The sequence below is a fragment of the Catharus ustulatus genome, chromosome 2, assembly GCF_009819885.2.
Source record: "Catharus ustulatus isolate bCatUst1 chromosome 2, bCatUst1.pri.v2, whole genome shotgun sequence".
NCBI lineage: Eukaryota > Metazoa > Chordata > Aves > Passeriformes > Turdidae > Catharus > Catharus ustulatus.
Genome location: NC_046222.1, coordinates 48,062,672 through 48,078,942, shown reverse-complemented (window position 1 = coordinate 48,078,942; position 16,271 = coordinate 48,062,672). Strand labels below are relative to the sequence as shown.

Here is a 16,271-nt window from a genome sequence, read left to right as displayed (position 1 = left end):
CACAAACTTGGAAATGGAGTTCTAGTAGAAGAAATCTCAGCTTTGATTTTTGAGTTCCAAACTTACTGTTTTCTGGAAGAACAAGCCTTGCCTCTCTTGGGAAAAAGATTGTGGAATTAATTCTCAGATACTGGAATTTGTTGAAGTACTGAAGTAAAGTATTATAATCCCTCATGACTACCATAGGATATGAAATATTTTGATATTCATCTTCACCTATCAGTCCCTTTCTGGGACAGAGGCTGTGACTGAGAGAAAAACTACACATTTGTTGGTTTTAAATTTTTGTTGCTTTCATATTTCCTCCAAGAAACACATAAAACCTCAGACTTTTTTTTTTCTAAATAAGTTTTAAAATAAAGCATTTGTAACTTTGAAAAAACTACTCTTATTTCTCCAGGTCATAAAACAAAGCCAAGCATAGATCTAATGTTTACATGCATAAATTGTGTCAAAGATAAAAGAATCTATTTTAACATTACGGTTTTTCATCTTCCTCTCTGGGCAGCAGTAAGCAGCATATGGACCTTATGATACATTAAGACATATGATTTTTAATAGAGTTCAGTTCACATCACTGAATAATCTGATTCATGCATGATTCAAGTCTCGGAAGGAATCAGTGTCCTACATCTTGTATAATGAGTGAAATGTTGACATGCTTCTGGTAGCTGTTTGTTAGCCTGGATTTCCATATCATTCAAAGTAAATTTTGTTAAAAGTTAATCACTCCCCCAGTAGACCTGGGAAGGTTAGAAACATCTGTATTATTGACAGAAGTGGTTTACAATTGTTTTTCATTCTGGAAACAAAGAAAACCCCAAATTCTCCAGGATGTCATAGTAGACTAATCTATGCTCATTATTTATCTGAGTGTAAATCAAAACTTGAGTGCTTAGAAAAAAAAAAGTGTTTTGCTCATTTTGTACTTTTTGTTTCTTTGTAAGTCTTGACAAGTAAGTTAATTTTGGGTGATGAAGAATGCATTTGTCCTGTGTACGCCCATGTACAAGGTAATTTAGTGCCATTCTGCTCAGATTTGGCATAACTAGACTGCTGTTACTAAGACCAAAGGTACTAAGCACAAGCTAAGGTGGAGTACTTTGTAGCAGCAAGCATCTCCACAGCCAATTTCTGCTAATGCTGGCATACATGCTGGAAAATGGCTGCAAGATCTCTGTGATAGGTAGAGTCATAATTTGTAATGTTCAGTGAACAGATATTTTATCCACAAATCTCCTATTGTCAGATGTGTCATCAGTCCGTTTGCCTGAGAAACAGGGCTAAAAATAACAGGACAAGGATGCTTAATAGTGAGTCTTGTTAAAATACTGACTGCAAACTAGCACTTCTTTCATTCCATGCGAAAAAGCATTTTGTAGCTGGTCCCCTCTGTATATTCAACCTAACAAAGTAAATTTTTCACAGATTGGTAGTGTGTTTATGATTGTGTTCTGATAGTATGTCCAAGCCAATAGCTTATTGGAGAGTCTCACAGCAAAGGACATTCTTGTTAGTAAGCAGTTTTAAAATACCATTTTGATTAAAACATTCTAAATGGAAAGGGAAAAAAGGCATAGCTTAATTTGCCAGATAAAATCAGTTTTAATTTAGACTATTACTCCTGATAAAGGATGCTTGCATGTGATAATTTCATACACTTTTTTTTTTAGTGGATAGAACTGAAGCATATTTGATCCATTAAATTGCATCAGTCTTTCAAATGGAAGTAAAGTAGAAAATTTTGTGACTTTTAGTTTTTCCCCATCTGAAATAATGCAGAGCTGGTATAGTCCAACAGACATTGATAATCTTGAAAATTGTGAAACTGCTTGTATTTTGCACTAATGTGAAAATCCCTGATGGTTCTTACACTGTATAATGTGCTGACAGCAGTCCTGGACACATACCACTAGTGGAGGTCCACTTGGTACTGTACTTTGGAAAAAGTTCCTTTTTTTGGAATGTGACTTTGCACAGTGTTGTTAGAAATTTTCTTTTGTGGCAGAACACAGAAGACAGGTATAAGTAAACTGAAATGGTGCATTCTGCTTTGTGACATGATTTTTCGTATTAAACTACTTGCTTGCTTTAAATATTGTTCCCTTAAACAGAACCCATCAAAAGTTAAGAGATCTACTGTTTTGAACAATAACATTGTAAAATTTATTTCATTCTAGACATAGAAATAGTTTCTTATACAGGTTTTATAGTACTGGATGACTTACACTACGAAAGGTAATGCCGTTCATTACCAGTAAGTAAATTACGTGCAGCTGAACATGCTATTGCTTACTCTGATGATTGGGTTAGAAAGGGATCATAGGGGATAATGTGGGGTTTAAGAAAGATAAATAAAACATTAGTAAAACTGCTTTAACTTAGCAACTACTACTTGAAATGGGTGGTGTCACAAAGGGAAGTGCTTCCAAAAATTTTTGATAAAAACTCTTGTTTGATCAGATTGACAGAGAATTGAACGTGTTTGTTTAAATGTTTTTCCTCATGTCTGTTTTTTCTCTACTAGAACATTTGCAGAATTTTGTAAATTAAGCTGTGCCAAAATACATAATGAGAGCTGAAATGAGTGCAGCAAAATTGCCTTTACAGCGTACACATTTTTCATGAGTCTCTTACACATTGAAGACAACAATGCCTTGTGCTGACTTGTGCTTTTGTTCTTCTCAGTGTGATTAGAAAATGTAGATTAGTGCAGGGCTAACATATCTGCATTCTGTGACACATATCTGGCTATTCAGAAAAATAGGATATGGATTTCAATGGGCTATCTTTAGCTATGGTAAGGCCTTTTTAAAAGCTGCCAGGAAAATTTTTTAGAAAATGATTTCCTATTTTGCATAAATTTAAACACCTGTTAATTGCGGTTGCTTTTTTCCCTTCTCGCTGTGTCACATTAGACACCCTGGTTATCAAAGTGATCGTATTGCTATGGTATGTCTCATAATTATGATCAAACTGTTATCTAACATTCCTGGAGCATTCTTTTTTTTCAATACTTAATACCTTTTATTCCTTGGCCTCATGCATGAATTATGCTGTGTATGTGAAGAGGCTTAAAGTTTGTTTCCATTACATTCTTTCTGAATGGATCCTGTTGTATCTAGGATTTTTTTAAAGCCAAGTAGGAATGTTATTGTTGACCTTGACACCAGATAACTGGGCAGACATTATATAGCTATGTTTGAATCCTCACAAAATGTGATGCTAAAGCCAACAGAATCCTGGCGCGAGACCCTCCTGGACAGCAGAGTTATGGAGCTTTTCTTTACAGTAAGTTTCTTTCTTCAACTTTCATAGTCCAGACCACAGGGAAAGCAGCTCCTTCCTGTTCTAAAACTGTGTTGTTGGACTCCTCCTTTTGCATCAGGTAGGACTGATTCTGTTCACTTCAGCTTGCTTATTGAAGCAGACAGAAGTATTGTCTTTTTCCTAGGGTACTGAATTTGTATTTTGCCTATTAATTGCTCTAAATGGATGACCACTAGCAACAGAATAAAGTTTATAGTGATCTCAGCTTTTATATGTTTAATATTTCTGGACATGTACTCGTCAGACAAAAGCAAGCACAATGAGCAGAGTAGTGAATAATCTTTCAGAAAAGGTGTAACTGCTCTCAGAAAAGACCGAATGAGCAGTATGTAGTCACTGATATTAAAGCATTTGCTCAATAGACCAGCTGAAAATAAGTAATGTAGTTTTCTAGCCACTTTTAGCATACAGAATTCTGCATCTCTTTCGTCAGCCCAAATGAAATCCACAAAAGTTAAAATGGAATAAGTTACAAGGGATAAGGAAGAGGTAGTGTTGGGAGAGGGGAATGTAGTGCTCAATTTCTGTAACTTAAAAGCCCCACAATGTTAAAAATGGATAGAACTTGTGTTTTTGCAACTGTTGGGAGAAGTTTGTAAGCATTGCTCAGCTAGGACTTAGTGCAGCAGCAACATACATTGGCTTATAAATTCATTTGCTATGCAATTTGACTTAGGTTACGTCTCTTGGGATCTGAGAATTGAGCATTCTCAGGCTCTTTTTCATTTTTGCAAAGCAGAGAAATGTGCTTAAAACTTGGACGAAGTTGTTATAAGACAATGTAAATGTAACTCTCTCGTGATGCTTGACAGTATGTGTTTGGATGAGTGTCCTTACTTGATAGGATTTTAGATAAATTTAAGTTTCTGTTTTAATTTTTTTTACTGCAAGTTTATCCAGCAGTTTTGAAAAGGTGAAAAAATCACTGGCAGAACTCTCAGCAGCTACACACAATCTGAACAGCTGTCTAGACTATCCAGACAGTTGCTACTGTCAGCTGTGAACCTCCACATGCAAATAACTTTTTGGCTTACATGTTAACCCTTCTTCATTTAATAGTATGAAGTTGTCAGAGTTGCATATATGTTTCTATAATTGGTTTATAATTACTAATTTGTGATAAGAAAAGTATTTTTTAATACTACGCAGATTTGTTTTAATACGTTTGCATTTTACTTAGTAGTAACCAAGGCTTGCCTGTATTTTTTTTATTTTTGAATGAATGCTAGCCAGGGTAGCATGCTCTCGGTTCTGGTTTTAGATTCCTGATTTGCTGTGGTTGAGGCTTGCAGTAGTAGTTTGCTGTTTGAGGTGTAATGTAAGTAAGTTGTAGTAATTTTTATTCATTTATCTGATCTGAGAAATTTTAATAACCTTGCAAAAGTTGGCAGGACTGCTGTGTTAGAGCAAGAGCCTTCATTTCTAATCTCAGCCTAGTGTGGGATGTATATTAGGAGGGTATATTTCTGTTGCAGGGTTTGTTTTTCCTGCTAGTTTGATCTTTCAGGGATTAACTGTGCAGCTAATCCAACTAGTTATGAGTTGGGTGAACTTGCAACTATAACACCACAGAAAAATGGTTAGTGTTTTAACTGTACTTTTTGGTATAATATTGCTGAAATAATTTAGCTAAATTTCACTTCTGGGTGAAAAAGCTACTTTATATCAGTTTATTTTATTCAATAAATCTTCTGTGATAAAATAGGCACAAGCCTAAAAAAATTCTTTAAATCCATACTTGACTAGTTAAAATAAGTATGTGAGAATATGTTTACTGAAAGAAGTAAGATTCAAATCTAGAAAGTCTCAACAACAGAAATAATGACATAACAGTTTGCACAAATGCAGGAAGATTACTGTTGGCCTTGTATAATATAAGGGTGTTGCCAAGGAAGTGATGCATTCATTTTTGTATATGTCTTCAGTGTTTACCTCTGCTAAAGAAGCATCTATATAATCTTGATTGAACTTGTTGACTAACTTTAGCAAGACTCTATAGCCTAGGCATAGTTAGCATAATAGAGATGACTGTCATTATTGCTGTTTTTAGAAGGAGCAGCATGTCTGACTGGCTGGCATCTGTTTCTCTCTTTAAGACATAACATTTAATAGACAGTTCAATTTTCAACATGTAGGTGAGCCTTAACTAAATGTTAATTTCAGTGAGTTAATTCAAGGCTTGAGATTGTGTGACCCGAGTCACGATCTTTGCGTTTGCCATGGTTTAGGGAGTTGCAGAAACCCTTGTATTTCAGACTGAGTGAAATTATAGTAAGCTTTTTTTGGTGTGTGCTCTTTTGGATTGAGAGCCATGTGACTGTTGTAAGAACACCCTGTTTTCATGTATTATTAACGACCTCACTCCCTGAAAGGTGCATCGAAAAATCAGAGAAGATACAGATATGGCCCAAGATTCATTACAGTGCCTGGCACAGCTGGCATCTTTGCATGGGCCAGTCTTTCCTGATGAAGGTTCTCAAGTTGATTACCTGGCACACTTCATTGAGGGATTACTGAATACTATCAATGGGTATGTATGCCTGCTCTCTAAATTTAGATGACATCTTTTAATCTTTAGTTTGGACTGTAGCGTATCTGTGTGGTGGAGTGGTATGGCTTGCTTATTTCTGGATATAATTTGTGCTTACTGTTGGATTGCTTAAATTGAGAAAGGGCAGATTAAAGTAGGTGGTGCTTATTATGATATAGATTTATGGATTTAAAATGTATCAACAAAACCAGTTCCCTTTTAGCAATTTTCTTAATGGCAAAAACCTGCTATTTCTATCTCTAGAATTGAAATAGAAGACTCTGAAGCAGTGGGAATTTCCAGTATTATCAGCAATCTGATAACTGTATTTCCCCGCAATATTTTAACGGCCATTCCAAATGAACTTTTCTCTTCATTTGTTAACTGCCTCGCACACCTCACCTGTTCTTTTGGAAGAAGTGCTGCCTTGGAAGAAGTGGTAAGTAGCTGCTCTCAAAAAAGTGGGTAGCCTTTTACACTTCTATTTGTGATAAGCATAAGTGACATGAGAATTTGGCTATTTTGTTAATAACTCTTGTGAATTCAGTGGTTTTGTCCTAGATATTTCTGAAATCACGAGAGGATTTTTTTTTATTTCACAAAATGTTATGAACATAATTACACACTGTGTGCATCTTTCAGACTTTGTTTTGATTTAAAGTGCATCTTATTTTTTTAAGTGAACGATTAATTTAAGTTATTAAAGTCTTAAAGTATTGCTGACTTGATGTTGTAGATAATGAACAAACTGCAGTCCTGAAAGTTTAAAATTACTACATGAACATATGGACAGACTGAAACTTAATTGCTGCCTAGAGTTCTGAGTCAGGAGTTTCTGTTTTGAGTGTAGCTGTTAAGATCTGTTGTTAACATCATACACCTGAGCTGTTCAGATTATACCTTCATTGCTGACACAGTTCAAATGGTAATTGCATGTGCAAATGTAGCACAGGAATTAAGAGGATTTTTTCCTTTCAAACTTTGATTGTAACATTAAAGAGCAGTTGGCATATCCCAAGTGTTCTAGTGTTCTGTTCCTAAAAAGTTGAATTAAAATTAAAAACTACCAAGGACACAGAGTTCAAGGAAAATAGCATGAGAATTAAGGTGAATAATCTTGTGCTTCTACTGTTTTTGTGTAGTGGCTATGGATTTAATGAGACTATCGAGATACTAACCAATATTTCCTCACTATCATGAGAGGATGATTTTCTTTGTTTTGACAGTTTGGTGTAGTGGCAGAGTTTGAAAATAATTATAGAAGTAATTAGTTGCAAAGTTGATGGATGTGTTTCTTGACTAGAGAGCACAGGTGTATTAATTAGCATTCATTGGAGAACATTAGATCATGTCTTCCCTGCAAGGTTAACATATATTGTATTTAGTCTAGTGCTTACTCAAATGTTTGATTTTTTTTTTTTTTTGTCTTAATCAAATTTTTCATGTTTAAATTTAGAATCTAAAATAAAGCTTCTTTCCAAACTTTATTGATCAAAATTTGTGTGCTTATGAGATTTTCTAGTAGAATATTGAATACATATTCCTGTGTTCACCAGTACATTTAGAAATGCTCCTGAAGCCTTTATATAAGATTCATCAAAACAACAGGCAGCTATCATTTAAATTCAAAGGAACTGAAGGCATGTTGTTTCTTCAGTTAGCATCTTGTTACTTGAGAACTGGAATATGCAGTCGTGTTTAATGAAAACGGTGCTCAACATGATGCCATTTAAAACAATCTCTCAACAAGAGCTTACACTAGCTTGTACCACACTGGTGCAATGATATCATGTGCTGTGCCTATAGAAGTGCTACTTTGCATCCCTGAAAGCAATCTTGTGGCTTAGGAGTGTCCTGGCTGTGGCTAATGTGTTCCCCAAGTTTCTTTCAAATGCATGCAGTGATATTTTCTGTGAGTTCATGTGCTGTCTGTAGTTAAGAGCTTTCTGACTGATGAAGTACCGTGTGTATTGGGCTCAGTAGAATCCTCAGATAATACTCCGTGAGCTTTTCAGAAACGCAAAATGCAGCAGAATGCAGGCAGGTATACTCCTTAAGCCTTTGCTCATTGGTAAAACTGTTTTCCCCGTATTTCTGCTACTTCATGCCAGCAGAACATACCATGTGAACATGGCAGAAACCCCATCAGGCACAAGGAATCTACTTAGCTGAAGACCTGCTATGAAACCTATCAAAATATGGAGATCCTGAATCAAAATCTGCAAACCACTTCAAAGCATCTAATACTGATTTTCGACCATGGGGAAAACGCCACAATCCAAGCATTATGTTTAAATGCTATTTCACATTAACCTGCTAGTTTGGGCTGGGAAGATCGGCTAAACCTGAACCAACAACACTGGTGGAGGGAGGGCAGCAAGCTTCAACAGTGCTGAGTGTTAGTTTATGGGAGACCAGTAATTTCTTCTTTTAATGGAGCTGGAGTGAGAGAGGATGCTCATCCACATCTATGCTCTGCCTTGCTTAACACTTAATGCTTATGCAGAAGTACAATCAAATAGTTCACCTGAGTTAGTAAAGAGCATGAAAGCATGAACAGGATGTTGGATGAAACACCTGATGAAAATTGCATCAAAGGCTTCTTTTTCTCAAAATGAATATTAATGTACTGTTCTTGTTGCATGATATTTTTTCAAATGTCATGTGATAGCAGAGATTATTCTGAATTTTGTCCCTTCTGCTGTGCTTCCAACTCTTTGCGGCTTGTTGCTGCTTGACAAACTTTCAAAGTGGCCTTTCTTCAAAGGGTCAGCAAACTAGGAAGGAAGCAGGACCAAATTTCTTTTTGTCTCCCATAAAGGAAATTAGGAGGAATTAAGCATCTTTTGCTTTAAATTTACTAGGTTTGTCTTGCCTCTCCTGAAGATCTGAGTTTTGATCCATCAGAATGATTCAACTCTCAGTCTACAGCACAGTGCTTTGCCTGTGTGACATCTTTGGTAGCCCAGCAGCAGCTAATCTGAAATAAGGGTTGGGATGTTTTAGTAAGGTTTCTTTGGGACCAGATTGCTTCAAAGTGGATAAAATCTTTCTACTGTTTGGGCGTTTATTTTATGGAGGCACTTATTAGTCCTAGATTGCTTGTGAGACTATCTTTAAGTGTTGAAATAATTCAAATAAATGAGTTGACTATATTTGAGAGTATTTTCTTGTTCATAAAACTACGTCTATTTGTTTATGCTCTCAGTGATTAAAAATTATTAAAAGTCATGTATGTGAAGTTATAGATGTAAATATATTACGTACATGTCAGGACTGAATGACTGTAAATTAATGTGTCCTTTAGGTAAGTTTTAGAAAGATATGTTGTGATGTCCTTCCTAAATTTATGACTTACAATAGTGTTGGATACAATTTTGCCTCTCTCCTTGTCATCTCCAGGTTTTGTTTTCACAATTGCATCAGTATGTCCCATATTCTAACTTCTGGAAATATGACAGCTTTGCAGTTATAAAAGGATGCTGTGAAGCTATCTTGGAATGCTTCCAATGTGATATCAGTTTTTCCTCTTAATCAGTCATCCAGCCAGTGTTTTCTTTTCCTTGTCTGTTCATCCAACTGTGTTTGTAACTTCACTGGAAGTCAGGAATTCTTGTGTCTGGAGCATGATTAAGGCCTTGATGTCTCTTTGTTTCATCATTGAACCATTTTACTAATCTCTGCTATCTCAGAGTACAGTAATTTCACGACTATAAGGTGCACCGGATTATAAGGCGCACTTCCGGGAGCCGGCAAATTTTCGAACTTTTGCCTATGTTATGGCACACCGGACTATAAGGCACACTTTTTTTGCAGGGAGGATCCGCCGACAACTCCCCCCGCGCGGTTGCTGGCCGAGGCCCTGCCTTCACCTGTCAGCCATTGCGCCGCAGGACCCCCTGCACCCGGCAGCCGTGGCGCTGCGGGCCCCCGGGCCCGCCTGTACCCAGCAGCCGCCGCCCCACCTCCACCTGGCAGCCGCGGCTCGCGGCTCACACTTCAGGGTTGACAAATTTCCGAACTTTGTCCATATGTAAGACGCACCAGACTATAAGGCGCACTTCCGGATTCCGGCCAAAATTTTAGTCAAAAGGGTGCGCCTTATAGTCGTGAAATTACTGTAACTTCTGTGAGCTGTCTGTTGGTTAAAACTTGAGAAGACAACATCTTAGACTGTTTATCTGTGCAGTCACACTGAAGTTTTTTGAAGTTGGATGTATTTACAAACATTCAACTTTTGTATCAAAGCAAAAAGTTGATAGTTAATTAAAAATACTTTTTTAAAAAATGCCCACTTTACTGTTTGGATTCTTTAGTTTACCTGCAACTCAGGACTTTGTTTTTGAGAGAAATTATTTCCTTTTGCAATTTATGTACTATACAGAAGCACATGAGTGATTAAAAACAAGAAGCATCAGTTGAGATGCACTAAGCAATTATAGCTGCAGGCTTATTCTGTTCTAATTCATTGGGTTTTGGTTTGCTCATAGAATGAGAAGTTGTGATTCATCATCAAAACTGGCTACCTGTAATAAGGTTTCTTGAACACTTGCAATCTTGCAATGATTTCCTCTGGAATCATTGTTTTTTCTCTCTATTTCAGAGATAGTGGAATACCTGTAAATCTATATGCAACATCAGATGAAGAGAAATAACTAAACGCATTGACAGGTTTTAAAACCTAGCAGATATGAAAGCTGCAGTGACCTTTTCAATGCATTGCTTCAGTTAATTGTGGTGTTTTCTTAGCTATCCTTAGATCTGTTCTTTTTGTTTGTTTCAACAGTAGAACATCTGTAAAATAATGATAATTTTAAGTATGTTCCTCTTGTTTACTTTAGTAAAAAGATTTTTGTTTGGTGTTTTTTTCATCTCTTACAGCTTGACAAAGATGACATGGTATATATGGAGGCATATGATAAGTTGCTGGAATCTTGGCTTACTTTGGTCCAAGATGACAAACATTTCCATAAAGGTTTCTTTACCCAACATGCTGTTCAAGTCTTTAATTCCTACATTCAGTGCCATCTAGCTGCTCCTGATGGCACAAGGAATTTGGTAAGCCTTCATTGTAGTAGTTTTGGATGGTAATGTACAGTAACTAACCCACGTCTTTTGGTGTGTGTATATTACGTAGCTCAAGGCAGCTAGTAAAGAATTGCCATTTGTGACTTTGGAAATGAAGAAAATTGCTGATCTTGTTACTCAGTTGTGATTTCCCAGTCCGTTTCTCATTCTGGAGAGGAGTTAAAGGAATGCAAAGCTGGAAATCGCTTAAAAAAAAAAATAAAGAAAAAAATACACATTAATTTGAGTTACAGGTTTATCTTGTTCTTTCCACAGATACAGAGACTAAACTTTTGACCTTCCTTCTGGATTAGAATTCTAGTTTAAATTCTCGTTGAAATTGAGGGCCTTTGTTACAATTGTTGCCCCCCATGCACTATCTTCAAAATATAACTGACATGCATAAATATCTGAAAAAAAAGTAGACTGTGTCCAAAGGAGAAGAAACTTGGAATATCATGTAGTCCTTTTGGATAAAATAAATTCCCAGTTGAGTTTTTGAACAGTTGACTGTCTATAGAGAAAGTTTAAAAGTACATCATGTATCTCTTGAGCCATTGAGAAAGAAAGATGTCTATTTGCCAGGAATCTGGATCTTGCTAAAATAGATTCTTATACAGAAAGTTGGATGTAGATGTTGGATGAATTAGTTATTGCATAGATTCAGTTCAGTAACTGTATAAAATCTCCCTTTAATTTGATGCTGTGCAACAATTTCAGAAATACCTCTGAAATTCTGAAAAGAGCTTTAAAACATAATTCTGCTATCTCAATATGTAACAGATGGTAATAACAGTGCCAAAACTGAGAGAAATATTTCACAAGGGAGCTTTGAATTCATATCAGGCAGTCTTGACATAACTTGTGTACACAGGTTGATTCATGTCATTCTGTGAGATAAGTCATTTATCCCAGGGGTAACCTTTAAAAGCCACAGCTGGCATTTTAGAATGCTTCTTGTTCTATATCAAAGCGGTAACAGGAACTTTCAGTCTCTGCTTTGAGAGCAGAGGCTCACCCTTCAGTAAACAGCTGCAACTTTGAAGTTGCCAAAAGAGAATGATTTGCTGTGTTGCATAAAGAAAATGTGAGTTAAAAGCACTTTGCATAAGGAGTTGTGTGTGGATTCAGTTTTCCAGGACCTCTATAGAAACAAATGATAGCTTTCTCCCCTTCTTGTATTTTACTTTGTTACTTGCATAAATTGTATTATTAAGAGAGAAGAAATTTTAATATTTATACTTGGTTTTTGCATATCATGGTTCATCTCTTCAAGGAATAAGATCTGATTATAATTTAAATAGTTTTATAATGCAACCAAGATAAGCTTTTGAAATTGAACAGTGCATCTCCTGTATCAGCAAGAAAAAAAATGGTGATCATCAAGATTACTAGTCTGCAGTTTTCTGAGTTTATAGCATTTACTTTAAATGTACTTTTAAAAAATTTAGTAGTACTTTTTAAACTACTGTTTCCCCTCAAACAGTAGATAAGGGAAAACCTTTAATGAAACATTCATTTCATCATGAAAAATACTGCCTATTACGTGATTTATGTAAGATGTCAGACAACTGAGAACTATTGAAATATTAGCAAATGAACTGAATGTGGCATTTTGGTAATGAGTTTGTGAAATGTTGATTTTAAAACAATATAACTCTCCTATGTCTAATTTAATACCAGTCTGTTGTTTATACGTGCAAATTACCTTGCAAGAAAGAACCAATCAGAAAATTGTGGTGATAATGAATTTAACAAGTATGACTCTAACTGTTGCTTCTAATTTTGTTGAAATAACCAGACTGCCAATGGTGTGGCCTCTCGGGAAGAAGAAGAAATAAGTGAGCTGCAGGAGGATGACAGAGACCAGTTCTGTGACCAGTTGGCCAGTGTAGGCATGCTGGGGAGGATTGCTGCAGAACACTGCATACCTCTTCTCACAAGGTAAGTACCAAAAAAAAAGCCGTGAGTGCAACTCAATAAAGCTGTCAGATAGGAAAAGCCTAACTTTGCCAAAACAATTTAAAAGCAGTGAAGCTACTTTGTTATTTGTCCACAGTTTGTTAGAAGACCGAGTGACAAGGCTCCATGGACAGTTGCAAAGACATCAGCAGCAGTTACTTGCCTCACCAGCATCAGGTTCAATTGACAATAAAGTGCTTGATGACCTGTATGAGGATATTCATTGGCTTATTTTAGTCACAGGTTAGTGAACAGCTTTAAATAGTACTTATTCTGGTAGTCTTCTTGTAACTGGAACACCTCAGGGAAAAGAAAAAATCCCTGTATATCAACTACTCTCAATTGACTGTACGTTTTTTCCCTTACAATGATTTCTTCTTACATGCAGGAATTGCAAAGTCCTTGTCTTACTGTCATCTGCCTTGAGTAACAGGAATATTATCTCTAATGATTACCTCATGTAAAGGTTTCATCAGTGTCCATTGGAAATTTTTGCAACTAATTTTGTTATAGATTTTTTGAGTTGTGTTATCAGTCAACCTATTCAGTAAATTAGTCTGTTCATGGTATCAGTGATGTTGGCTGGGTGCACATGACTTTATAAGGGAACTAGATGAGATCAGGGTAATGAGAAAATCATGTAAGTTCTAGACTTTCTCAGTGCTGATGATCCATGACCTGCTATTTTGTTATGTTTCATGGAATGTAGAGCCTTTTTGCTGTAAATTTAGAGCCTTTTTGGGTTTGATTTTTAGATGGAAATATTTTACTTAAGTTTGCAAACGTAGTAACAAATAAGTCTGTACTTTGCCCAAGAAAGTTGCTCTCATATTTTGACAAGAATGTATTTATAGTATTTTTGTAACACTGAGATGGACTTTGAAGCTCACAAATGGTTATGAGATCAGATATTGAAAACTACAACTAAAGCTGGAATTAATATTATCTAGATAGCAGAGTATTGTATGAAAACCCATGCTTCACCTGATCTGCTGTTGCTAGGCAAGGAAAATTGTGTTACAGCACAAGTTCTTGAGGTCTGAAAGACTGACAGATTTGAGATGTTAGCAAAACAGAAGTCCCAAATGATAAGGACTCAGTGGGGAAGCTGTAAAACAAGGCTTTTTTACCACATAGCAGAAGAAGAAAAAAATGACAACAAAATGTTTTGTCCCTCCCCAGGTAGATTAATTGACTGTAGCACTTTTACATGAAGCAAAATTTGTCTCTTTTTATTGGCTTTTAGTGGTTTCTTTTTCCAGTCTTGGTGTTTTGTCACTTTACGTTTTTTCCTACTGAATGGCTTTAAGGATTCTAATTACCTAGTATGCATTTAAGCAGTGTTAGTCAGGGTCTGTACAAACATTTGGTTCTGGTGTGATGTCTGCAGTTAAGCCTATAGATTCTTTAATCAGAAAGCCGTAAGTTAACCTAGGGTAGAAAGTTGTGATCACTCTTTCTTTTTTAATGTAAGGCTACCTCTTGGCTAATGATACTCAGGGAGAGACTCCGCTAATACCTCCAGAAGTAATGGAATATTCCATTAAACATTCAGCTGAGGTTGACATCAATACAACACTTCAGATTTTGGGATCTCCAGGAGAAAAGGCCTCTTCCATCCCAGGGTACAACAGAACTGATTCTGTAATTAGGTAAGGATGCGTCTTGTACTATTAAGTGTGTTAAATGCTTTTTCAGAGAAAAAAACCAAAACGCTACAGTGTGAATAGACTTCTGTGAATGTGAAAAGTTAAGCAATATGTAAACACTGAACATTGAAAAAGGAAAGATTGACCTAACAGTCTTCTCAAGATTTTGGCTGTTAATATACAGAAATGTTTATGAAAATGTTTTTTATGAAAACCCGTCTTTGATCTATTTTTTTTAAAGAAAATCCTTAAAACTACTGAAGTAAAAAAAGTTGGCAGATCAAAATCTTTAGATAATACATACTCTGAAATTCATTCACCACATGCACAGCTTGAGCAAATGCTTTCCAGATCATCAGTGAGCTTCTCTACTTGGTTTATGGGTTACTGCCCAAACTTGGCAGTAGCAGCAAAATTCATCCTCAGAGAATGAGGAATTGTCAGTTATGTACACACATCACTGTCAGCCTGTAAAAGAAGCAGGAGAGATTTCCCTTCTCTTTTGCAAGAAGGCTGATGCTCCCTAAGGACTCCTCACTTTCAATGTTCACACTTCAGAAGATTGCATTCCATTCTTAGTTGACATGGAAGAGTCTTCACCTAAGATTAGTTGTTGCATTCTTTAAATGTTTTTTTCAAGGAAGAAAGTAGAAAAAGTGGACCTTCATTAGCAATGATGTATGTATGTAGTGTTTAGAAGGTTGAATACTGCTCATTTATACTGTTGGCCACTTCAGGAGGTGGCCACCAAACAGGATTTCTTGATGCAGTGGTGGGAATAACAACAGACCAAAATAAGGAGAGATTTGAGGCCCTTTGGCAATAACTTTGAAATGTCTTCACGAAATGGGCCACTAAATTTCTTGTGTACAATCACATTCTTACAAAATTCAGTTGATGCACTACAAAACTATTTAATGCAGTTTTATGGGCTGACTGCAGCAATGCAATCAGCTTATGATATACTATTTCAGAGTATTTCCCAGCAGTAATGAACAAGAGAAAAATAACTGGTCATTTCTGTATTTGTTTTTTGGTGTGTGTCAACACTGCAAATGCTACACAATTAGAACACATTTGGTTACTAAACTTTATGGTGCAAGGAGGGAAAAAGCAGTTTTTCAGGCACTGCCATGCAGTCCATTTGTCACAATGCTTGTGAGAATTCTTTGTTGCAGTAATTTTGAAGTAAAAATTGCTGTTAAATCTTATTTTTCGGAAGATATTTACTCTATTCTTTCTCTTACCTTGTATTTCAAAAACAATAAATTCATGTTCTTTTTACTTGATTGAAGTGCTTTGTATTACTCTGATCCTTCTGTCATATTTTGTGAAAAATTAAAGTGGTTTTGGTAGTTCCATTGCTTCTCCAAAAACCACTCTCAGCATCCTCATTGTATTTTAAATCTGCAGGTTGTTATCTGCTATTTTAAGAGTGTCAGAAGTAGAATCTAGAGCAATAAGGGCAAATCTCACACACCTCCTGAGCCCCCAGATGGGCAAAGATATTGTATGGTTCCTCAAGCGCTGGGCAAAGACTTACCTCTTAGTAGATGAAAAATTGTATGATCAGGTAAGGATATCACTTTTATGAATTTATTTGTGAGTATTAGCAATAAATTACCCTGTGAATGTCGATGTCAGTGTAGCTATTTATAAGTGCAATGCTAAAGTATTTTTAATGTTATATGGTTGTGATTTATTTTGACATTGGTTTGAAAGTTGATGTTTTA

At 36.1% G+C, this 16,271-nt stretch overlaps 1 protein-coding gene across 1 annotated transcript in view; it reads left to right on the top strand.

Moving 5' to 3' along the window:
* The window catches only part of XPO4 (exportin 4), an 82,184-nt gene that overhangs the window by 44,827 nt on the left and 21,086 nt on the right, over window positions 1-16,271 (top strand). The window contains exons 7-14 of the mRNA XM_033051949.2: window positions 3,179-3,291; window positions 5,703-5,860; window positions 6,125-6,299; window positions 10,742-10,918; window positions 12,729-12,871; window positions 12,987-13,132; window positions 14,364-14,541; window positions 15,952-16,111. Coding sequence (XP_032907840.1) covers window positions 3,179-3,291; window positions 5,703-5,860; window positions 6,125-6,299; window positions 10,742-10,918; window positions 12,729-12,871; window positions 12,987-13,132; window positions 14,364-14,541; window positions 15,952-16,111 — 1,250 coding nt within the window. The remainder of the gene's footprint in view (window positions 1-3,178; window positions 3,292-5,702; window positions 5,861-6,124; window positions 6,300-10,741; window positions 10,919-12,728; window positions 12,872-12,986; window positions 13,133-14,363; window positions 14,542-15,951; window positions 16,112-16,271) is intronic.